The 24,930-nt window shown below is 31.6% G+C and overlaps 3 protein-coding genes across 10 annotated transcripts; 1 reads left to right on the top strand and 2 right to left on the bottom strand.

The window, feature by feature from the left end:
* Positions 1-571: 571 nt before the first annotated feature.
* Positions 572-5,192, bottom strand: LOC113854454 (ethanolamine-phosphate cytidylyltransferase-like). Of its 2 annotated transcripts, XM_027485434.1 has the most exons (11): positions 5,060-5,187; positions 4,912-4,919; positions 4,108-4,524; positions 3,465-3,700; positions 3,013-3,164; positions 2,673-2,744; positions 2,464-2,531; positions 2,250-2,370; positions 1,851-1,910; positions 1,641-1,763; positions 572-1,049 (listed from the first exon to the last, which is right to left on the bottom strand). In XM_027485434.1, exons 3-11 carry the CDS (start codon positions 4,464-4,466, stop codon positions 978-980), a joined length of 1,263 nt encoding a protein of 420 aa, XP_027341235.1. In that variant the 5' UTR covers positions 4,467-4,524; positions 4,912-4,919; positions 5,060-5,187; the 3' UTR covers positions 572-977. The 2 variants fall into 2 exon arrangements, with proteins under 2 accessions (XP_027341235.1, XP_027341236.1); XM_027485435.1 differs by lacking the exon at positions 4,912-4,919 and having other exon boundaries at positions 5,060-5,192.
* Positions 5,193-9,008: 3,816 nt separating this feature from the next.
* Positions 9,009-13,213, top strand: LOC113853613 (ABC transporter I family member 6, chloroplastic). 5 transcript variants are annotated; one of them, XM_027484075.1, is made up of 7 exons: positions 9,025-9,371; positions 9,453-9,674; positions 10,037-10,336; positions 11,142-11,245; positions 11,368-11,396; positions 11,811-11,949; positions 12,803-13,116. In XM_027484075.1, exons 1-4 carry the CDS (start codon positions 9,114-9,116, stop codon positions 11,229-11,231), a joined length of 870 nt encoding a protein of 289 aa, XP_027339876.1. In that variant the 5' UTR covers positions 9,025-9,113; the 3' UTR covers positions 11,232-11,245; positions 11,368-11,396; positions 11,811-11,949; positions 12,803-13,116. The 5 variants fall into 5 exon arrangements, with proteins under 5 accessions (XP_027339875.1, XP_027339876.1, XP_027339877.1 ...); XM_027484074.1 differs by lacking the exon at positions 11,368-11,396 and having other exon boundaries at positions 9,009-9,371; positions 12,803-13,213; XM_027484076.1 differs by lacking the exon at positions 11,368-11,396 and having other exon boundaries at positions 11,816-11,949.
* A 1,804-nt stretch (positions 13,214-15,017) lies between these two features.
* On the bottom strand, positions 15,018-24,269 carry LOC113853612 (homeobox-DDT domain protein RLT3). Of its 3 annotated transcripts, none has more exons than XM_027484073.1 (17): positions 24,114-24,269; positions 23,548-23,871; positions 22,441-22,469; positions 22,135-22,362; positions 21,940-22,017; positions 21,643-21,856; positions 21,426-21,526; positions 20,948-21,034; positions 20,696-20,827; positions 20,412-20,552; positions 19,320-19,442; positions 18,687-19,145; positions 18,078-18,467; positions 17,245-17,862; positions 16,707-16,811; positions 16,406-16,607; positions 15,018-15,528 (listed from the first exon to the last, which is right to left on the bottom strand). In XM_027484073.1, exons 2-17 carry the CDS (start codon positions 23,843-23,845, stop codon positions 15,509-15,511), a joined length of 3,225 nt encoding a protein of 1,074 aa, XP_027339874.1. In that variant the 5' UTR covers positions 23,846-23,871; positions 24,114-24,269; the 3' UTR covers positions 15,018-15,508. The 3 variants fall into 3 exon arrangements, with proteins under 3 accessions (XP_027339874.1, XP_027339873.1, XP_027339872.1); XM_027484072.1 differs by having other exon boundaries at positions 22,135-22,377; positions 24,114-24,214; XM_027484071.1 differs by having other exon boundaries at positions 15,047-15,528; positions 22,441-22,499; positions 24,114-24,214.
* Positions 24,270-24,930: the final 661 nt, after the last annotated feature.

Below are 24,930 nucleotides of genomic sequence, written 5' to 3'. Positions count from 1 at the left end.
ATCAATATAAATATTAGTTATATTAAAAAATTAATAAAGCATGAGTAATTTATAAAAATAATTATATTTTAATTTAATAAAGTCTGTTGTACTTGGATCTCAATTTTAAAAAAGAAATATTGTAATTATATATCGTAACGAATACCGTACTAATAACAGGGATTCCTTCGGGGAAACATAATACCAAGCTATAAAAACACATATTACGTAATATCAACTAGTCTTAGAAGATCATTTCTAACATAGCAGCTCGTTAAAATTGCATATTTTTGTTAAGCGTATAATCTTTACACTGAAAAAATATAAAAGTCTTAAAAATCACTTCTCTAACATTGCAATACAACTCTAGTAGCATGATTTTATGTTATTAATATTTCTTTTAATACTAACTTTAATAAACTTTATAAACAAAAAATGTTTATGAAAATCATAAATTATCAAATAAAGTCGATAAAAGCTTTTTCAAACGCCATTAAGACCTGGTTAAATAACTATTCTTGAACCTCTGTAAGAATGGTGCAGAATGTTACATAAATGAAGTTTCTATCATTTTCTTTTATTTACTCGTCTTCTATAAGAAACAATGAGTGTTCCACACTCCAAATTAATCAAATAATGCTAAAGTTGAAATAAATAAACGCTGAACCACTCGTGATGTGTATAACTTCTGATAGTTATAATACACTATCAGAGTAAGGAGTGCACTAAATAAACCAAAACCACAGCAAAAACCAAATGCCATAAAATTGGTAGGCAAACCATACATATGGAAGCCTTTCAGATGACAAAACAAAACGTAGGACATTAAAGTACATTGGTATTCTGAGTTATGGCCAAAATACTCTTCTATGTCATACCCTATGTACTCTTCGTCCTTCACAAAGTTTGTATACATTCATGCCATATCTAGCATATCTGTGACACGGTTAAGCTCGAAAAGCAGTACCAAACTAAGCTGCACGATGATTCTATACACTCTAGTCTCCAGAGACATATTTTTTCTCTTCATAGTATCTCTGCTCACTCTTAGCTTTTTTAGCATTGCGTTTCTGCATCAGAAAAGAAAAGCAAGTCATCTCTAAAGCATAAAGTTGTGACACAATTTTGATAGGAAAGGCAAAAGAGATCAAAGCAGCAATAGTGTAAACTTTTAGTGTATTAAATAATGGGAATTCATTAGACCATGAGCTTCAAAGAGCCTGTGATCATCTAATTTAAACGCCCCTTTCTAGATAGTCAAATTCTAACCAACAAGCATTAAATAAAGCTTGAATCCCATTCAAATTATGGTCTTGAACTAAGAACGTCCAATAAAAGCAAGGCTTACTGCAATTTCAATCTCAACACACAAACACATAACCGTTTCAAATGTTTCAGCAGTATGTGAAAATCACTCATGGGCGGCTAGTTCACTTCAGATTTCATCACCTGGTGTACAGTCCAGAAACGTGATACAGACGCTTAATGCATCTTTACCTTGTAAACTATGCAACCAGAGATGGATTATAAAGTTAAAAAAGCACCTTTGACAAATATGATATTGGGAATATGTATTAGAATAAACAATTAACCATATCAACAAATTTTGGAAGTTTCTCAAATGTTTCAGAAAGAAAAAAAAATTGTATTCAAGAAATTACCACGTATGCTTCATGATTAGCCATTATCCTTTGGGCTACGGTAGTGGTAGTAATATTTTTTGGGCTTTCAAGCAAGCGGAATATTCCCATGCTCTTGGGGATCTCATATGGATCTGTTTCGCTCTGCATAATACATGTTGTTCATTAATATGTCAAAAAAAGGAAAATGATATTGTAACCCAGGTGAACCATGAAAGAATGGGCACTTACGTTTAATGAGTTTTCAGCAACAGTACCATGCGCAACTAGTGAGATATTGAAAGTTGTGATCTGTTTGGTTCCAAAAATAAAAAATAAACCTCGTGATAATGAAAATATCCAATGGATTCAAATTATGCTCAAGAAAAATTCAGATGTTCTCTTTCTCTCAACTAGAAGAAATACGTGTTCAAAAAGTTAAATTTCTAATCATTTCAAGAATACAAGGGAAAAGCTGGAGACAAAGTTTCATAAAACTCCAAAGCCTAAAATGAACGAAATCCTTCACTTGAGTATACAAGAAATATACACAATAAATATTAGTCAATGCACCAACATCAAATTCAAATAAATGGTAAAGCAACAGCTGAGCCACTTAAATCCAGAAGATGTGGGTAGAACAGGACTTACCATGTCCTTTGTAATTTCCCAAGGTGCCCCAATAATGACTTCATCAACATAACGGCAAGCTAACACACTAAGGCTACGCTCATGTAATTGCATAATTGGATAGTGATTTCCTCTATGCTCACTGCACGGAAGTTGTTAGTTTCATATCTGTGGTTGGCATGACTACCAGGATAATACCTGTAAAGCCAATTTTGCATGATATTAAACTGTATACCTCACTGTTTCATCTGAGTGGATACCAACTAGAAGAAAATCTCCAAGCTCCCTAGCCTTCTTAAGTATCTGAAAGAACATGGGATAATGAATAAAACACAATCATAGAAAAACAATTAGGTAAAATCATGTCTGCCTATTTGATCATGAACTTCAGCATTTGACTGAGATGATAATAAATTACACCGTAGACAAAGTTTATCTGAATACCTCGACATGCCCTGCATGGAAGAGATCAAATGCCCCATCAATGTATACAATACGTGCATTTGGTCCAGGACCCTAAAATAAAGATGAAGTGACAATGAATTATCATATGAAAAAGTTTCACAAGCTGTAATGTAGAAAACAAATTGCCTCTAACCATTTTGAAAATTGTCATGTAAATTTTAAATTTAAATCAGTGCTGGTTGCATTAAGTAAATCTATGACTCTGTAGATGTTGAGATGGTTTAGCATAGCTCTTAAAGAAACGGCAGAAAGATATAAAACTATAAATTCACCTAGAGAAACTGATAATTGTAGGATGCAATACAAGCAACTAAAATACCTTGCCATTTGAAAACTGAACAATACGTCGAGAAGTTGGTAGGAATTGGGATATGTGGGAACCCTTTGACTGGCTTTCTTCTTGAGGTTTTACACTAGTACCATCATGATTTTCACGATTTTTTGGATCTTTTAAAGAAGACATTATTCTTCCTGTATTGAAGCATTGATTGTTGATATTAGTTGGGAAGCATAAAAAAATATCAATTATCAAGCGCCCCACATTAGAGAACTTTGGCAATATTTTCATCTAAGGAAGCCCAACCGTGTGTACACACACACATCACAGAAGACTTTCTCTGCAAGTCTATTTTCTCTCTACAAAAGAGTTGGACCCCCCCCCTCCCCCCAAAAGAAAGATAAATAAATAAAAACCCATAGCAGCCCAAAAGATGTGGTCACAATTCACAAAAGTCTCAGCTATCTTCGGATATAAATATAGTAACTTAGTACCTACGATATCTGTGCTGGAAACTCCTTCAGTGCGTTTAATTTGTTTGTAACGGCCAGCCTTCTTTGCAGCAGCATATGCATCTGTTCCATCTGGAAGCAGGCAAGGATCATCGCCATGTATGACATAGTCAATTTTGTATTCATGAAAGAGACGATTCAAGAATTGCTCAGTAATTGCATAAGGAGCATCAGTTATGACCTCATCCACCCACTTCAATCCACTGACAAGGGCCAGCCTGGAAGATAAATACATTTTCTAATAAATAGTTCACTTTCATAATTCAGTTTTCAAACTTGTAGGTACAAGAGAAAAGGCAAGTAAACATTGCTTTAGAATTAATAGGGAAAAATAATATTGAATTTCTGGAATTGATTGCAAGATATTTCTCTAGGTTTCTACTATTTCCCTCCAGAATTATAAGTCTTTTTCAAGCTCTGCTGGCACTTATGTTGTTCAAGTAAACCCAGTTTTTTTTCCTTAACATGTAACTTTTATTCTTACAGTTAAAGTGAATGGAGGTTTCATCTAAGAGAAAAAATCAAGAGGAGAAAAGAAGTTAAAGGAGTATCTAACAGGGTACAAGATACCAAAATATGCTATGCGTACATATTCTATATGAAAAAATAACACAAACATCCATACCTCTCCTCCATGGACAAAACAGGTGGCCCTTTATTGCCCACGATCTCCTCATCACTCACAAGACCCACAACTAATTCATCACCTAGAGCCTTAGCTTGTCTGAGTGCATTGGCATGGCCATAATGCATCAGATCAAAACATCCATCCATGTAAACCCGAATGCGCCTCTTCCCAGATTTCTTCTTGTGGAAAATCCCCAAATTAGACCAGGAACATGGCAACGACAAATAAGGAACCCCAATTCCGCCAAAATAACTTGTTGACAAGCCCAGCAAGGCTGCTGTAACCATTAGACCACCAAAAACACGAGGGTAATAGTATACCCCCTCCCAAATCCAACTGTTGCTTTCATAATCCATCTAGTTTTTTTTTTCTCGTCTCAAAAACTAGCTATTATTTGTAAGAGGAGGCACAGACCTGCATAGCAAAAGAGAATCAAATGCATTTTATTCTCTCCAAAATCCTACCAAACATATACCATTTATTGTCAAGTTCAATTCCAACAAACATTACTACAAAAATTCAATGAAGAAAATAAAGCCCCATCACATGTTGCAAAAAAGTTGAATTGCCACCACAACGAAATGAAATAACCATTGCATGTAAAATTCACAGGGAAAACAAAAGTAATTAACAATTGGGGTATTCACATATCCCTGATCCAGCTAACAATAATTAATTAAAAAATGCAGCTTTTTTAGAATAAAATCAGAAATTATAATGAATCTTCGTTGAAAAGAACAGAGTATGCAGATTCAAAACGGAAAAAGTATGCGTCCAAGTTGACAAATAATGAAAACCCACCTGAGATCCTGCAGAAAAAAATGAGAATTGAAGAGTAAGGAAGTGCGAAAATGAAAGTGCTCTGAAGAGAGACGAGTTTGATTGGATGCAATTGCAGAAAGAATAAACAAGGACCATTAATGGAAGAAACAAGAGATCGAATCTGAACCTTTTTTCGTTTTCTTGCTTTTCCGTTTCCTTTGTGTCTGTGTCTCCTCTCTCTCTCTCTCTCTCTCTCTCTCTCTCTCCTCCTTTGATTCGTATGGAGGAAAGCTCCTTGTAGTTTTTGCTTTGCAACAAGCCTTTGTCTGAGACAAAATATACGTCGCTTTTTACAAGCAAAAATTAATTAAAATAATAATAATAATAATACTAGTCAATAATCAAGGCGAAATAAAATAAAAGTCTTTTACTAGAATGAATGAATGTTAGTCATAATTGATCTATATTGTATATAATCTTAATACAAATGAAATCTCACCAATACCTGATTTGATTATTTGTCCCACATCGACTGGACCCTCCTTCTCATATGTGGCTGTGCCATAACTCGTTGCGTTACGCTATACATTTATCAGCTAAGACCAATTGCGCGTTCGCGGTTCGCTTTTACTTTTCGTGAAAAACTTTGCATTTTATTAAATTAGTCATTCAAAGGGCATCATATTTAGATTTATCTAATTTAATATTATATATACTAAAATATGGTATTTAAAAATTTATAAAAATATAAAATTCAAAAATTCTCAATTATAATTTTTAATATAAGTGCCGATAGAATAACCTAAGTTATGAAATTTTAAAAATTGCTTTAAAAAATATTAAAAAATTATAAGTCAGATTTTGTCCAAATTTTTTTAAAAATAAAAAATCATTAATAATTATTTAAAAAAATTAAAGTAAAAAAATGTCAGAAATCACCGCTCGCAGTTTATGAAAAGTTTCCATATTTTATAATTTTTTTAAAATACCATAATTTAATAAATTTTTATATAAAAAGGGCCTCAAATTTATTCAGTGTTCAATATATTTTTGTGTTACTTTTTAATTTGAATTCATGTACGTCTCCATACAATATCTATTAAAAGTGAACATTAAAAAGTTTAATAAAATATAATAATGTAAATTTTTTGGTTAAATTGTCAAATGTTTAAGACATTATTCTTCTTTTATTCGAGTTTGAAACCGTACATAGACGAAGTTAAAAGTTGATATAAAATATTGAAATTAAAATTTAAAAAAATAATGACAACAATTATATTGTTGTATTTAAATTTCATCTTAAAGTATTTTAGGTCACTTAAATACGTTAGATGCGGAGTTTCTATCAACTTTTGTGTGTTTTAAAAATATATCATTTAGTGAGATTTTTATTTTTATTTAGGAGGATGAAATAAAATGTCTTATTTAAAGACAAATAAATAAGATATACAAATTATTTAATATTCTTCAAGTAATTAATTTTTAAGTATATTTAATGCTCCTAACTAATATTGTTTAAGTTCTAGTTAATAAGAGTGCCCATTAATTTGTTTTACAATTCTATTTTCATAAAATTCCTGTATTATCAATTATTTGAAATATAATAAAAATGTTAAATATATTCTCTAATTATATTATATTTTAATAAATATTGTTTAATTTATTTGATAATTTTAATATTTTATTTAATATCAATTTTAGTATTATAAAAATAAAATATTAAATAAATTTCTCATATGACATCAAAATAATTAGTTTTCCAGGAATCTGGATTCTTTGCAATTTTAGAGAGAAATGCAGCCTAAAGTTTAAATTTGCTTAAGCGAATTTAGCAATAAGTAATTTTAGTTTAAGTGAATTTAGTCAAAAAGTAATTTTTGCTTTATTAAAAAGATTGACTTAAACTAAAATTGTGAAAATTTTTAAAAATTCATCATCTTCTTCTCTAAATTGTAGAAAAGTTGAAAAATATTTATGCAAAATTATATAGTCACACTTTATGGTCATACAACAAAAATTTAAATAATTAAAAACATATAATAATACAACTATTTCTTAACAAAATTTTTAAAGTTATCATTCCTATTATCCTTATAATAATTTTCAACAATTTAACTTAATCCAAATAGTTCTATATCACTAACATTTAGTACAAGTAGCACACTAAATAATATATTTGAAAATATTTATGTAAAATCATGTAGTCACACTTTATGATCATACTATAAAACTGAAGTATTTCAAAATATGTAATAATGCAATTATTTCTCAATAAATTTATCAAAAGTTATCATTCCTATAATCATTATTATTATTCTTAATAATTTAACTTAATTCAAAATGGTTCTACCTTACTAATGTTTACCATAAGTACACATTAGACAATACATTTGAAATATTTGATAAGATGAAATATGTATAAGTATTTTGTAACTAGATAGTCATTGGTGAGAAACAAAAGTTTCTCGATTTTTTTTGCAATTTAGAGAGGAAGAAGATGGAGATTTAATTTTATTTTTTTTTGTAAGAATGATGATAACTTTAAAAATTTTGTTGAGAAATAGTATCATTATTACATGTTTTGCAAAGGATTTGAATCTTTTGTCAAGTATATAAAATGTTTTATATTTTTTTAATGTTTAAAGTAATTAATGTCTTTATTGATTAGAATACTAAATTAATATGTAGATAAATCTTTTAAAGATTGAGAAGGTTAAATTATTAAAATTTAATTTATAAATTTATTTAAACATATATTCTTTGATAATATTCATTAAATATATATAATAACAGATTAATAAAATAATTTATTTTTATCTATTTTTCACAAATAAAACAATTTATTATATTGTAATAAATACTACTCTTCATTTTTAAAAATTTTGAAAGTAATTTTTATTTTTTATTTTCTTCTATACACAATTTTTTTTTATATGTACTCTCCTATGTATATATATATACATGAAAAAAAGATTTTCTCACGTTAGTATTCTTACAAATTTTTTATTTAATTTATATTTAACTAGTTATATATATATATTTGTCGGTTAATCTCAATCAAAAGTCACCCGATAGATTAGATCCTTTTACTTTTAATTGGACCAGATGATAACTTAAGTGTCAACTTACAAGGTGAGAGGAATATTTAAAGAAGGCCCAACACATTCGTAAAATATTCACGCGTCGATAATATATTATTAATCATAATATCAATTGAAACTCTTCGTGCATTTAGTGTTATTTAAAGTTAGTATTAATTATATTTTTACTACAATTTAAAATATTTAGTAGCGTATGAATAACGTTACTATGCTATTTGTTTAATATATCTAGTCACGTTTTTTACATTAATTTGATTGAAGATTATTTAATCAACACTTCTTAGTGTTTATTTAAAGAGACACGAAAATTGAAGAAATAATAATAATAAATATTACGTGTAAACGGTGTAATGTAATATGATGGAAAAAAATAAAAAAATATTAAATAAATAATGATACTGTCAATGTATTTACACATCATAAATTAAATTATAATTGAATATGATTTGAAAATATGATATTATGAACTTGCTTGTATAAAAATGTTAACCGTCTGTTCAATGAAAATCAAATTCATATTATAAAAAGTGTAAACAATGGCCACCCCAAAACAGAGTTGCTACTAGTTTGCTTCAGACCAAGTGAGAATAGGCTAATCCACCCAATAGGATAATTGATGGCTACATTTATAATTTCCACATAATTAATTTTTAAAAGGATTTTTTGTTGGCTTCAACTTAATATATTTTACTCCAATGCATAAAATAAATACAAAATAAAAAACTATTGTAAATTAATATATATACTTCACAGTTAAATTATTTGATAAGAATTATTTTAATTTAATTTATGATATCGAGTTTAAATTACAGTGTTATGTTAAATATTTAAAAATATTTTATAATAATTTAATTTGAAATTGAAATAACAATTGATATTATAAATTTAATAATAAATAAATTATTTATTATTATTATTATATAAAAAAATTTAAATAAAAATTATAAAATATATTTTATGATTTTATTTTTTTTGTTAAGCTATATTTTATGAATTGTTCAGATTCATTTAAGGTTGTCTCAAAAAAGTAAATTTATCACTTTCAGTAAAGTTATTAGGAAATAGGCATAGCGATATTGTAGCAATAATACAAATAGAATTGGGATTTGGGAGTCTGATTATCAGCTTTGCAGTGCAGCGATGGCTTTGTCCCTACCAATCCAGTGTTCTCCCACTCTCCGATTATCCCCAAAACCCATTTTCTTCACGCTCCGACGCGCCAACCACCGTGCGTGCGTGGTTTGCGCTGCCACTCCCCTCCTCCAAGTCAACGACCTCAGGGCCAAGATAGTCGAATCCGACGTGGAAATTCTCCGCGGCGTTAACCTCACGGTGAACCAAGGAGAGGTTCACGCCGTCATGGGAAAAAACGGTTCCGGAAAAAGCACTTTTGCCAAGGTCACTTCTCAATTGAAACATATATATATATAAGCTACTGCTGTTCAAATTTGATGTAAATTAAGTGAAAATGAAATGCAGGTTCTTGTGGGGCACCCGGATTATGAAGTAACTGGAGGTAGCGTTGAGTTCAAAGGGGAGAATCTGCTTGAGATGGAGCCTGAAGAAAGGTCTCTTGCGGGTCTCTTCATGAGTTTTCAATCCCCTGTTGAGATTCCTGGTGTTTCCAACGATGAGTTTCTCGTCATGGCCTACAATGCTCGAAGGAAAAAACTTGGTCTTCCTGAGCTTGGACCACTCGAGGTTTCTCTATTTTTTAACTTAAATCATCCTTTGTTATGACTTGTGAGCTAGCTCATTTTTCATTATTATATATTTTAATTATCGTGTTTTTTTAACATATAACAAAGGGCACACGATAAAAACCAATGTATAGCAAGTTTTTATAGGAAAATACAAAATTCAATACATTAATAGTATAAAATGTTACAATTGCTAATAAAAACTTATTATTTATTGATTTTTTCTTGTGTGCCTTGAACACACCTTTATATTATATGTAGCTACTGTGATTTTTAATTAAACAGTTTCTGTTTTTTCTATTACTTAATCAATGCATTAAGGGTACTGATTAGTGAGAGCCTTATGATTATTCTGTGTTGCAGTGCTTTTCTTACCTCATGGAGAAGCTCCAGCTTGTTAACATGAAGCCCGACTTTCTCAATAGGAATGTGAATGAAGGGTTTAGTGGTGGTGAACGCAAGCGCAATGAAATCTTGCAGCTTGCAGTTTTGGGGGCAGACTTGGCTATCCTGGATGAAATTGATTCTGGTTTGGATGTTGATGCGCTCAGAGATGTGGCCAATGCAGTTAGTCGGATTCTGACCCCGGACAATTCTTTATTGATGATAACTCATTATAGACGGATTTTGGATCTTTTGAATCCTACACATGTTCATGTTATGGTGAGTTAAATACTTACTGCTGATCTTCAATGTTAGTTCAGGTTTTGGACTTGAAAATGACACACGGGGTTTTGTTATTAAAATTAGGATGTTTGTCTTACCACATTCTTTCTCCCCTTTTCCACACTCCTCTACCCCTTTTGATTGTTTGTTGAGATACTATGAAGAAAATATCTGGTCTAGTGGTTTTGATCCGTTGGGGAATTGTGGTGGTCAAAAGCATGCCATTAAATATTTGAGCTTTTACTTCATTTGAGTTTACAAGCTGGGGTAAAAGGTTCAAAAACTTATAGATGTGAGCTGACTGAAGGTGACAATTCAAGCGAAGGAGGCACTTGAATTAGATTTCTAGACAAAGATAACAATAGTTGTCTTTGATGACATTATCATCTGATTCTTTAAAATATTGTGTATAATCTTCAATTTACTTCATGATTATACCATTTGTTTTTTATATATATTTGTAATTTAAAGGTTTGATGCTGATCATAACAGAATTGGGGCCCTTAGATTCTTTGCTGGTATGCTTTGGGATTTGTTCTTTTTGAAGAAAAAAGATAGCATTTGAAATAAACATATATCTTTGTAATTAAGCTGATCTTAATGTTTTATCATTGCTGTTAATTCCCAGAAATCCATTTATGTATATCTATAGACTATAGTTATTTGTTATCCTTCTGATAGAATTTGTTTATCTTGCTTGAAGAGCAGTTTTAGACGGTGAGAAATTGAATGTGTATATGTATTACGTCTGTGCCATGAAATAACATAACGAACCTTTCTTTTATCCTTCTTAACAAATCAGAACAAAGGAAAAATTACAAAGACAGGCGACATGTCGATGGTTGAAACTATTGAGGCAGAAGGATATGAAACAGTCTCCACTTTATCATAATGCAGCTAGTACTGGTATCCTTTCTGACTTTAGCATGAACGTGCTGTGCTTGTTTCAGCTTAAATTCACTTTCATATAGTACATACTTACATGAGTATCCTTTCCAAGAACATAATTGGAAATTGACTATATATAGGTGAAATCATGGACAAAACTTTCTTAAAGGTACTAATGGTCGGCCTCATGAAGTGTACTCATTTGAGGGGTCATAACTATGGTTTATTTTCATGTTAATTTGAAATCTTTATTCATTTGGGTTTTGTTTCGGTGTTATTGCTCCATACCCAGATGACAGTATTGTGCCTGGCTGGCATTCGAACAAAGCATGTTTGTGTGCAACAAGATTTAGTACTTATATATGCCAAGAATAGCTGTTATTGACCCTAGGCATGTAAATGTGGTCTTAATTACTATTATTGAAGTCATGCTTGTATTCATCTAATGTTTTAGCATTAAACTTGCAAAGTTAACAATAGGGAGGCATTTAGCAATCAAATGTTCTGTTGTTTTTATTTGCATAATATTATACAGATTAATACTGGAGTTGCTTACAGACATAACTTTCTCTTTACTCTTTAGTAAAGCGCTGGAAGTTCAGAAGATCTTTAAACTTCGAATCTCAATGCATCAACATTAGTCTGAATATCATCAGTACAAATAATGAGCAGAAAAATATTTTCACCAGCAACGTTTGAGTTTGGGTGCACTGCACTACCAGGTAAATTTCATTCACGTTCAGTTTTAAAAGGACTACCAAATTATGAACATTTCATTTAATTACTGATCATAACAATTTCCAAACCTTGTAAGTTTTTTAAATATCTTTTCTTATTAATTATGATGGACTTACCATAGATTGCCTAATATTTAACTTTTACTGCAGTATGAGTAAAACATGCTTGACTAAGCTAAATGACAAAACTTAGTTGTTGTTTGGTCCTTCAAATTGATTGACTTTATCAAGCAGCTTAGTATCAAGTTTGGCTGAGTCGTTCGTCAGTGGAAATTTGTCATATTAGCACTACTAGCCTCAATGTGAATTGTATTTTGCTCTCTGTAAGAGCTATACATTGATATAGTGTTGACTTTGCTAACTAGTTTTTTGGTTAAATTAATTTGTATGTCTGAATTATTTGGGAAATTTTAAGTAAGTTTATATTTCAGAATTTTGTAATTAGGTTCCTGAACTTGTAAATCGTTTTTAATTGGGTGCCTGACCACATCGCTGATAGGATTCTGTTAAGTACAAGGACAATTAAAAATTTTCAAATAGTTTAGAAGCCTAATTGATAATTAAACTAGTACCTAGTCCTTGAACTATTTTAAAATAATCAATTAGATCCTTATATTTAATGGAACTTTAATGAAACCCTAGCCTAGGACCAAGTTGAGAATTATTTATAAGTTTAGGAACCTACTTACGAATTTTAAAGTACACAGACCTATGTAAAAAATTTTCAAATAGTTTAGGGATTAATAGATAATTTAACCTAGTTTGTCTAAGAATGGGAAGGAAAAGTACCGGTAACATTTTTCAATTAACTTTGCATTCTTGTTTGTTTGTGTTGCAGATATGTAAACCATGTTATAGTGAAGCAGTTGCAAAAGTATTCTGATGGATCCTTTCATTTTGCCCCGACTGTTTAAAGCTCATATTGACAGATGTTGATGTTTCTTGACTTAGGACATATATTGTTCTGGTCATTATTTCGTAGGCTTTGATAGAGAAATATCGAAACTATTGAATTATGCATTTACCAACTTCTCAGTGGATGTTTTAAAGTTTTTTATATTTTTAATTGTAGGGGCATTTTCAATGTTAACCAACTTTTGGATCACCCCTGTTGGGTTAACTACTGGAGTGGTAGTGCAGTTAGAATTGTAATAGCATTGAGGTTTAGTAAAGTTTTGGTCTTTAAAAAAATCATAATTATGTTATTTGATTTTTTTCAAATGTTTTTTTTTATATATTTTTCTTTACTGAAGTGGGCTTGTAATTTTAGTTTTTTAGCTAGTCGTTTCAAATTGTGAATTTTTTCATTTATTTCTTCTAATATCATGATTTTTTTATTTGGTCTTAAATAAAATATGAAATTTTCATTTGTTTCTCATAATGAGGGACTGAATAAAAAAATTATAATACTTTGAAGGACTTAAAAAATCACAAATTCTGCGGGATGAAAAAAATTTAATAAAGCCTATCCATCATTTTACATTAATATTAGTAGAGTTTTATTATTTAAACATTTAAAAATTAACACCTTATAACATTACATATAATCATTTTTACTATTTTTTTTTATTTTTATCTTTTTTTTTAATACATGCATCTTGAAAGTACTTTTAAACTTAAGAGAAACACTAAAAAGTGTAAATTAAAAAATGTATAAAAAAATATCTTTAGTTACAATATTTAAAGTTGGCTTAACCTTTATGATAATACTAAAGAACTTCAAACTTTTGTATTAGGATTATATTTGGTAGAAGGAAAAAATTTTAAGTTATAAAATTAAATAGATAAAACTCGTAACAAATGGATAAGTTGTAAATCTTAAAAAAGTATAGAAGAAGAAATTTAACTAGAGTTGTGATCTTAGGCATCTACTTGTCAATTTTTTATTGATTAAGAAACTAGAAGTTTAGTCAAAATATTAAGTTTCAATATGTTTTCACGAGTTAATAGAAATGTTTCATTTTTATGTCAAGGCAATGGTAACACTTTCAATGAGTTTTATAAAATTTTTATGAGTTCAAGATTGTAAGAGTCAAAATTAGTCAAAATAAGATACTTTAAAATATTCATTAATTAGATTTGTTGACGTGACTAAAGTAAAAAAAATAAATTTTACAAATTCAAACAATAAAAGAAGATTCAAAAGGTAAAAAAAATGTGTCAAAAAATGACAAAATTCAGAATAGTTGTTAGTGATTACTAGCAAGTATTACTAATTGAAAAATAAAAAATGTAGAGCAAATCATGTATAACAAAGTAGGAGTAGATATAAAAAAACGTATAAGGAGCGGTTGTGAAAAACATTCACGTGAAAAAATAAAAAAGTTAAGTCTAACTCTATTTATAAATAAGAATAGATTTTACTTTTTATAAGACAATTTTTTATACTAAATACTAGCACTCAAATTTTCTACACGTCAAAGTTTTATGATAAACTAAACCTGACAACCAAAGATTCAATAGTTCATGTGTTGTGAAAATTATACATATATTTTTTATATTCAAATTCAGCCTATTTACATATTACTTTATTATTATTATTTTACTTTTACAAAATTGTTTTACAACATTTTTAACCATTACAATTGTAACATACTTAAAAAAATTCATAAAAGATTTAAAATTCAATTATTACTCTTAAATTTATTTGTTTACTGGTTAAAAATTTTACCGTTAACAAATTAGGAATATCATCATCTTTACATGTGAATTGAGAGCATTCAAGAAACATGATAGACAAGCTTCATCAACATCCCCTTTTTAAATGGTGAAAAGGGAACAGATGTAGGGATGGATCGAATTCTGCATGGGTAGGGTTATATCGACCACCGCATGCCACATAATAATAGTAATAAAACTGGATCAGGACGAAACAATCCGAAAGATGCGTAATTTACTAAATGTGTTTGGATACACATCATCAACGCAATAAATACCTAAATTTCAGAAGCTACTCTTTTTATAACTTTTTAAGTATGCTCGCCCAAGATATCATGACGCTAAATCGACCATGCTATAGCTCTAGATTAGGATCTTGAAAGCAAAAAAAATAAAATAAAATTGTACGAGCCAGTCTTCATTTAAAAAATATCCTTAAACTCTAGAATACTCATAATACAGATTATTTATTCAGTCAGTACATTATTCTGCAAGATACAAAGACAAAATTGATTTCTCGAACGAGAAGACCACAACACTATGAAGCAAGAAAAATGGGTGACCTTGTAGAAACCAAGTGGGATCACGCACCAAAAAACTCAAGTTAACCAGTATTTTTTAAAATCTAAAGCTATACATCTGACTAACAGGATTGCCTGTACACATCAAGGGGAACATATGGGGGAAAAAAGGGGTATGATTTTGACATGCACAGTATTATTGCCTTGTCCAAATTGTAGTCATTCGAAAAATTCAGAACCAAGTGGAGCCAGCACATGAATCTCTGATTAAAATCCATCTGTGCGACAAGTAGCGGAACTGGTAGTTCCTTCATTTTAATTCCTATAATATGCATGTATTTTTACTTGTACAAAAAGTGCGCGTATCACCAAGAACCATGTTTGCCTGAAAGAGAAAACCATGCATAACTTATCGCCGCATTACATTGAAAACATTTGCATCAACCAAAAAAAAAAAAAAGAAAAAACACAAATCAAAAATCTAGAATAAATTACATTCCACCCTTGTGAAGTTTTCCCAAGACACAACACCCAATTTTGGTCATAAGAGTTCCACCCCATTTGCATCCGAACATTTAAACAATATATTTCCCTCTACAACCTTACAACAAAACTGAAGTTGACGATATATTTATTGAACACTTCGTTTTGATTTTTCACCACATCAATTATTCTATTCCTAGTTCCAATATACAATTTTGTTTCGTTAATTCATATAATCAGTAAGTGGAGAGAAAATGGGAGAACTTGGACCAACAGGAGATGCAACAGAATGAAGCGATACAAAATGAAATAACATTACTATACCTTTGTGTATATTTTATGATATAAAACCGGTTCCATTTTACTGTTTTAGGAGTGGATAAAAAGATAAGAGAAACTATTAGTATATAGTGGCTCCATCTCATAATATTTTATCTTTTGGACAGGGGGTAGATGGACTAGAATATAATCCATTAGATTACATTCCGTTCCATTCTATTTAATCAATCCAGAGACATCAAATGTCATTCCACTTTCCCCAGTCCCACTCCATTCTATCCCTTTTCATCACTACAAACATAACCTTAGAGGCACAGAAGCATGAAACAATCAGATCATCATTGAGCATATATCCTCCATTTTCAAGCAGAAGACCAAAAACAACAAAATAAGTGAAAACTGCAACCAAAATACAACTATCGCAGCCTGAATAAGTATCTCATGCCATGTGATTTATTATTTCATATAATATATATTATAGAAAGTCTTTTAACTCTTACTGATTCCCTGCTTCTTCTGAGGATGGACTCTGTCCAGGTAGGGAGCAATTATGGCATCTAACTTCACTAACCACAGAGCAAGGGCAGATGATGTATGGGGCATAGATGCAAAAGATGCAATGATTTCTTCAACCACACCATCTGGAAATTTGCATTGAAACAACCAGTCCTCATTGATGGCACCAACAAAATCAGCAAGAACCTATAAAATTACAATTCATAAGAAAATATATTTAGTTAAGATCAGTAGAATTTCATGCACACCAGGATATTCTAACAAACAAGAAGTTAAAACAAAAACCTGCAAAAGCTCCACTAAAGTTGAGGTACGTCTGAGCCGTTTGACCCATAGTTTATGAGCAGACTTCCTCCAAGCACCAACCAGGGCATCTTCGGGCATAACAGACTGCACAAGCAGTGATGGGAGTAATGGAAAAAGATAATCTTCAAAATACCCATATGCTTAAAAATAATCATGCAAATCAGGCAATTTTTCAATATAAAATATCAACAAGTTGGAGAAACAGATAACAAGACAGGGTAACACATTTAAGTATCAATATAGTATCATCATGCTTTTCTTTGATTAGAAGTAACATAAGTAACAAACTCTGTCACATTTTCCAGAACGCTAGCTACCCTGTCCAAACAAAACCAAGTGACACAGAGAATGAAGTATCAACTTTCCCACATAAACCCATCCCTTTTCTCTTTCTGGACAAAACACTAGCAAAACATGCATTGCATTTGTACCCTTAAGGGTCTAATAAAACAAAATAAGACATCAATGCCGGTATGCAATGAATGATGAAAATTGAAGTAAATGAATGACAACTCACCTCAATAGCATAAATTGCAGCTTTTAGTGATTGAATCTGTGATGGTAGCACCTTATGATTAGGAAATGTATTTCTATCTTCTTTCTCCCTGCATGTGGCAATGTGGATTGCATATCTTTCTTCTAGATCAAAATCAAGCTCAAAAGTCACATGGCAAATTTTACAGTGTCTCTCATCTCTCCAGTACAGATCATGACAACTCTTACATCTGGCAAGAGAGTCAAGATAAGACCTTCTACCATATTTCACAACATTGAGGTCTAAATAAAAGGAATTCCAAATCCAGGAATCATATTCTTGAACACGGATCCATTTTTGCATTTGTTCCTCTCCTCTCTTTCCTGCTTCAATTACCACAGCCCCAGCTGATGGTAAAGAGTCTTTACCAGTCTCAGTCAGGTTTAGGTTGTCTACATCAGATACAGGAGAATAACTGTCATCTGTGACCATATCCAATTCAGATTGATCAGATTGTGACAAACACCCTATTCCAGTACTATTAACATTAATCCTGGACATAGATCTACATAGAGATATCTGTCTCCTTTCCAAAGATTCAATAAGAAGAGCCTCCCGTTTCCCTCTATCATCCAGAACTGACAACAAGGCACACAAGGCCTGCATACAGGTTAACCATACGCAAACGATTATTAACACTAAAATAGTAATGCACACAACAAACACATTAGAGTAATAAACATACACAAGTTTGATTGCTTACTATTCCATAATTCCCATATATGTAACTACAATTAACAATATCTAATGTATTGGAAAATAAATTTAAATCTTTGTACGGAGTTATGCATGATAAGAAAACCTAAAAAATTCACCTCTTCAGTATCAATAACCTCCCAGTGACCATCTTCGGAAGATTCAAAGTAAACCCTCCTGTGGCCTGGATCATCTGTGTTACAAGGGCCCAAGAAAAGCCAGTATCTATTGTACCGACGATCAGATCCCAAAAACACTGATTGAATCGGGTGTGAATCAGTTGAACCTTTTCCCTTTTCAATGGATGCCTCATGACTATGGAACCTAGAGATTAATGATGAGGAATCTACTGGACGGGGATCAGAATTCAAGTGTACTTCTGGAACACATCGCATTTGTCCAGTCTGGTTCCAAAAAGGCCCTGGATTTTTTACTACTGATCTCTTTATTTTAGCTCCAGAACCACGTAAGTGGATGCCAGAATTGCAATCAGCTGTAACTTTTGGATCCTGTAGAAAAGATCATTCAGAACATAATATGATAAGAGCACTTGACAAATTACATCTTAGGGGATGTTTGGGAGTTGGGAGGGGAAGGGAGAGGAATGAAGGGAGACAATTGAAGGCCTGTAACTTTAGTTTAGCCAATTTAAAATTTTGCTTTAATTTGAGAGGGGGAGATAATTCAAGGCCTAAATACAACCTTAGCCCAGAAGTTTAGTATTTTACCTTCATCCTGATGCTGGATCCAGATGAAAGAAGATCAGTCAAAGCTGCCAATGCATTTAATTTTTCCTCAACATTCAAATCTGAATATTCACCCTCCATCAGTCCTAATAACCACACTTCTCCTGGATGGCTCTCATCAATTTCAGTGTATACTTTCAGTGTATTATTTTTATTTTTATGACTGTTTGCACGCTTCAGTTTTCTTATACTGGCGTTTATTGAAATATTTTCAAAATCATCACCACTGCTGCATGTATCAGTGTCATTAAGTTCATCATCAACACTCCCAGAGTCCTCCATGTCTGACTGAAATTCATCACTGTCCTTTGTAACAGTGCTCATACGCAATCGATATGCAGTTGACGAAATCTTCTCAAATAAAGTAATATCACTGGAAAGTGTAGAACATATTAAAGACTCCAGTTCCTCTGTTGTGCTGGCAAGGTTTAATTCAGCAATCTATGCAGTATCAAAATACAGTTGAAATTGATCAATAATATAAAGAAATATCATAATCCAAATAGGTAATAGTAAATTTCCATCCAATTTATGCTTTTCTCTTTTTCTTTCCCTTTAAACTAGTGAAGTTCTAAATTGAAATAGGACAAAAATCATGCAATTGCAGTTAGTTACCTGCTTTGACTTTGCCAGCTCAGATACTTTGCATCCATTGTTTCCTCTCTCTGACAAGATTTTAAACAACTCACTCTTCAATGTGCCAGGGCATAGGCCATAGTTTACAATAAGATTCAATTCCTACAAAACAACACATAAGACTATACCTTAAAATCCAAAACATGCACCTAACTAAGAACTTTGATAAATGCTAACTACTTATTCTCATTACTACTGATTAGCTACAGCTGAAAACATGGCTGTATTTTATGGGATAAAGATAAATGCCATCATTTTTAATTTCCTATCCAAACTGGCTTACACAATCAGTAAACAAAGAGTGCCAAATTGTTAACAATTTTTCCAAATAGGTGGCACTAAATGTTTCGTTGATAAAGTATAACTTTTTTCACTCCCAATGGATCAGAATTAAATCCAAAGAGAGAAATATGATAGTTTTAGCTATATCATATAAAAATGTTCAAAGGTGCATATTTGAGATGACAAAAACAGTGTCTTTGACAATTGAGCTGGTTTTATTGGAATTTATAAGATTAAGTAAATGCCTAACAGCTTCACAGAAGTTTGGTAGCTCAAGAACTCTGATGAAGTTGACACTCCTTGGCAAAGTTAGCTTGCCATTATTATTATAAAGTGATTTGTCATTAGTAAATCATAGAAGATGATATTTCTTTTATGTTTTTCAAGGGTGGGGAAGGGGGGACCTTGATTTTGAAGCCAAAAAATACATATCTCTTTGGAATGAGAAATTATGGACGGCAGAAGCACAGACATCTTTAAATTTTAACATTGCTGAAACTTTTGAAACCTAGGTTTCCCATGAGTAGGTAAATACCCCCGACATATTGCCTTCAGTTACATGACATATATGATTCAAATATTATTTTGCCTCAAAATCTGCTAAAGTAGATAACAACCAAGAAAACAGACGTGCTCCATTAAGGATATGTCATAAGGAAGATTATACAAAAATATACACTAATAATCAAAAGCCTTTAGAATGTTTGATCTTATATAAACATAGACACACACATAAACATATTAAGGTGAAGTCAGACCTAGAATGGGCTTGTTTAGACTTTGGAATACCTTGCTAAGGGCCTCTCTACGTAAGGAACCTTGCTTTGAACCAAATCCAGAGGCAATCAGCACTTGACGGAGTATTTCAATCCAAGTAAGAGGATTTAGAGATCTTCTCCAGAAGTCCAGGGAATATTCTTGACTTTCAACCTGCCAAATAATTTTAAAATGAACATGTAAAGAATTTGTATTAGAGCAAAAATAGATAAATGTTATATTGTTAGTTATTAAATGTAGAAGACAAGAAGCATGTTATTATTCATAACCTCCCAAAATGAGCTAAGGAAACTCACCGAGTGAAGCAATGCAAGAAAGTTACATGACTTATTTAAATGAGCTGAAAACTCATTAGCAAGCTCCACTTCAATGTCAGATAGAAGAAGTGTGAGAAGGGCCACATGAATCTTCCCAAGTAACATTGAGTCCTACAAGACACATGCAGAAAAATAAGACACATTTTGGATGTCAAATTGTGCTCTAAAAATCAAACAAGAAAATTGAAAGCACTGCAAAATATAAAACTTGGGTCAAAGATGACATATTACCTTATCATGAAATGCTTGAACAAACTCATCAAGAGTGAAGGAACAAATATCAAGAACTGTAGCATATGTATAAATGAAATGGAAAACCTGACAAAATAGAGTTAATTCAACGTCAATTTAAAGTCGTTATCATTAAAAAAGTTTCAAGAGAATCAGAAACAAAGTGAGATAGTAACTTGAGTAAAGCTTAACAATGATAATGCTTGATAATCTAATAGAACTTCTTTCAACACAAAACAAATAAATAATCTAAAAATTTCTTTCAGTCACATAACAAATAAATCCAGCAGAGTAACTATTTATATGACCTATTGGAAAGATAGATAAACACTTAAGCTAATTGTGCAATAAAAATGTACATCATAGAAGAGAAACTTTAGTACATGAGTGTAGGAAGAACATAGGGCATGTAAAAATAAATGACATATACATTCACAAAATCAGATCTTCCAAGCCACAACTGATTGATTACGCTGACCTTAAATAATTTCTTCACAATTTCTGGAGAGGAGTCCCAAGGTTGCAAATGGATAGGTTTCTTCATCTTGACATTATCTGGGGGGAACTTAGCCAGCACATCTGTGAAATGAAATGAGCAATCATTGACTGGTAATTATCACAACATTCCCACATTATGCAGTTACTTTAGAACATAAAACAGTACTCTAGTTAATTCTTCTTCCTTCCAAAATTACCTTTACAAAGTGAGCAGCCAAACATTCCACTGGCAGCAAGATGATCAGAACACATCAGCAGATTGTCTCCTTGTAACTCTCTAAGCTCTAGCTCTTCATCATCAATTAACATTGAAATTCGATCAACTCCCTCATCTGATATTGCATTATCTAAAGCAAGTTCACATTTTTCCTTCGGTGTCTGATTCTGAGTCACATGTATGTTCAATTCCCCCTGCCAGATAAGATAGAGTTGTAAACTTGTCAAACTATCACCTAACATTAATCACAGAAGAACACATTTAACTTTTAAATTACCACTCTTCTTTGCAAGGCAAGTTTCCTCTTATCCTTCAACTGAGTTCTCTTATTCTGCATTTTATTTTTTTGCATTCCCTGAGGGTGAAAGATAATATCAAGATCTACTATTATTAATCAAAATTCACAAGCTTTCCACATGTATTGTAAGGAGGACAACAAAGTGAGCTACATATATGAGTTGAGAAAACTTACATTCAAGCTCACTGTTTTCAATGACCTGTTCTCACAGACTTGTTTCTGTGTCATAGAATTTGCGATTAGCGAAACATCTTGGTCAGCAACGCCAAAACCAATTGGAAGGTCTGCAGCATCAGGATTTGTTGCCCTCCAAACTGTCATCAGACCTTTGCCAATACCATGTTTCTTCACAGGTGCTTTCATATTACAATTGGGTTGCCTTCGAATTGCACTCTTGGAAACCTGAGGAAAGGGGATCTATGTCAAATGTAAAGGTGTGTAAAAAGAAAAATAAAAATTTCTTGGGACACTAAAATTCACCTTTCTTCTTTTCGTAGATTCTTGGTCCTCTTCACATGCAAAAGTGAAATATTTGGGTCCAAAGCAAATAGCAATCAAAGCCAAAATGGATAAAACAAGGTTAATTACAAAAATTATAACAGTGAGATGCAAAAGAGAATTGAAGGTATACTTAGAATAATAAAAATGGCCAAATGGTAGAAGTAAAAACCAATGTATATTTGCCAGGTACAAGAGCACAATTGAAGGAACTAAAAAGGAAGTGACATTCTACTACTCAATTTTCAATTGAGCCTGAACATTTTATTTTATCTGTCAGAAAGAAAAGGTTAGAGAACATTTGCAATGATTAACAAAACATAATAAATATTTAGTTTAACTTCAAATTTCTATAGATACTATATATCAAATGATGCACAAGTAATGAGTATTAAAATAATTTTGCTCCCCTCCATCTTCACTCCATTCAAAAGAGGGATGATGTTAATTAAGAAATCGAAACTCACTCATCTAATACAAAGTTCTTTATAGAAAGTCATATTATGCCATTGTTCCTGCCCAAGATTGTCGCCTAGGTCATGGTTATTCAATTCTATTTGGACTTCCAATGAGTAAACTTATACCTGATATGATTTTGTTAAAAAAATCAATAGTACAGTAAGATAATCTCCCGGAGTTCTATGAAACCTAAGCTCCCTATAGCTTTACTGTATAACCCAACGATCTCTGTAGCTGATTTTTCATATGGTATATATAATTCATAAATAACAATAATAATAATAATAATAATAATAATAATAATAAAAAATAAAAATAAAAAAAAATAAAATAAATAGTAGTAGTAGTTAAATTACCAAACAGAAGATTGTCATTCCATACATCTAGATTTTTCCATTCAAGCCTAGTTCTCTTGTCTCAATAATTACTACGTTATGATGAAAGACCAGATCCTTTTCATTAGTTTGGCACAATATCCAAGCATAGCATGTGTTGTATCATATGGCAATTAAAAAATAAAAGAAGCATCGACTGAATCCACTGTGGATCGCCATTCAGCACTAATACAATGGTAAAGGAAACAGAGGATAAAGTAATCAGTAGAATAACTAGAAACCATGCTAAACGCACCAGAAGGAAGAGAATCAAATTCCTGGCCGAGAGTAGGGCCATCCTTCCGCAGCACGTTGTTGACAATGTAGTCTGCAGTAAACAACTCCTGAAGACATTTTCGTTTCTGCCTTTTCTTAACATTACCGGTCGCCGCCATATATCTTGAAGATGAAGAACCGTTTCTAGAAGCAGCGATCGCCGAAAGTGTTTTCCCACCATAACTGCGGAATTTTTCGCGCGAAGAACCACACGACGCTACTATCACTCCGTTTTCCCCCTTCTCCCTCTGCGTTCTGCACTTGTCATAGCGTTCCATCACCTTCAGTGTTCCGTGCTTCTCATCTGCGCCACAGAAAACGTGACAGAGAGTCAAAATTAGAGTTGAGACCTGAAGCTGAAATGAGTCACAAAATGAATTATGCAAAGGAAATGCAATAGTGTGACGATCAAACACTGGAACTCCGTGGAATTCAGTTACGATGGTTGAGCGTTGTGGCGGTCTTTGAAGGAGGAAAAACGAGAACATGAAACAGAACGTGGATGAGAATAGAGAAGAATGAGTGGAAGAGGTGTGAGAAACGTACCGCGATGACAGCTTCGGCACTGTGAGTTCGGAAATGAAATGGCACAGAGGAAGTAGCTTGGACAATACAAGTGAAGCAGAGGATAATATGTTAGAAGAAGTAGGGTTTTGGGTTTTATGGAAGAGGAGAAATATCTCTCGTTTTACCAAGCAATCCATCTCACCACCCAAAATATCAGAACAAAATACTCCTTCTTCTTATTGGGCTCGAATTCAGCCCACTTATTACACTCCACGAAATCAAATCATCACTCCTCATTTTTAAAAAATATCAATTCCTAATTAAACTTGCAATGCCATTACTCAATATTGTATGTAATTTAGGTGAAGGTCAACCACGAGCTACAACTCACAGATGAGTTAGCAAAACAAATTTTAAAAATTTAAATATTTAAAAACTAATTCTTATCAAATTTTACAGATAAAAAATATAAATCTTTTAAATATTTAAAATAAGTTTTTCTTTAACATAATTCTTTTTAAGGTTTAAAAAAATGTAATTCTTTATTCATGAGAAACCATATGGTATTCTTTCAAACTCACTTCTATCTTTGTTTTTTTTAAAAAGTCAGATAATCCTCTTTTAGAATATTGTCATATAAACTTTATTCAAATTTTCTTTCTTCTATTTTAATTCTTTTTTTATTTCTCATCCTTAATAGTATGCAAACCCATTTGTCATATCTACTAAGAACTCTAAATCTACATAATTGGCCTCCTTTTTTATTGTTATACTCTCCATTGTAAGATTTTCTTATTTAAAAATATTGTATATTCATTCCAATTATCTTAAAAATCATCATTTTTGTTTAATTAAA

The sequence above is a fragment of the Abrus precatorius genome, unplaced genomic scaffold, assembly GCF_003935025.1.
Source record: "Abrus precatorius isolate BTA unplaced genomic scaffold, Abrus_2018 Scaffold11, whole genome shotgun sequence".
Taxonomy (NCBI): domain Eukaryota; kingdom Viridiplantae; phylum Streptophyta; class Magnoliopsida; order Fabales; family Fabaceae; genus Abrus; species Abrus precatorius.
Note: the sequence above shows the minus strand (reverse complement) of the source record. Positions and strands in the feature narration are given on the sequence as shown.

Bases quoted from the DNA above. Each gene is read 5' to 3' on its own strand.
- LOC113854454 (XM_027485435.1), bottom strand. From the start codon at position 4,466: ATGGATTATGAAAGCAACAGTTGGATTTGGGAGGGGGTATACTATTAC. The intron at 3,701-4,107 runs GTATGGATGTTT...TTTATCTTCCAG, and splicing joins GTTTTGTCCATGGAGGAGAG to GCTGGCCCTTGTCAGTGGAT. The intron at 1,764-1,850 runs GTAAGTGCCCAT...TGTATTATGCAG, and splicing joins TTGCTGAAAACTCATTAAAC to AGCGAAACAGATCCATATGA.
- LOC113853613 (XM_027484074.1), top strand. From the start codon at position 9,114: ATGGCTTTGTCCCTACCAATCCAGTGTTCTCCCACTCTCCGATTATCC. The intron at 9,372-9,452 runs GTCACTTCTCAA...AATGAAATGCAG, and splicing joins GAAAAAGCACTTTTGCCAAG to GTTCTTGTGGGGCACCCGGA. The intron at 10,337-11,141 runs GTGAGTTAAATA...TTAACAAATCAG, and splicing joins CTACACATGTTCATGTTATG to AACAAAGGAAAAATTACAAA.
- LOC113853612 (XM_027484071.1), bottom strand. From the start codon at position 23,845: ATGGAACGCTATGACAAGTGCAGAACGCAGAGGGAGAAGGGGGAAAAC. The intron at 22,018-22,134 runs GTAAGTTTTCTC...TTTCACCCTCAG, and splicing joins TGAAAACAGTGAGCTTGAAT to GGAATGCAAAAAAATAAAAT. The intron at 18,468-18,686 runs GTAAAATACTAA...TCTTTTCTACAG, and splicing joins GATCCAGCATCAGGATGAAG to GATCCAAAAGTTACAGCTGA.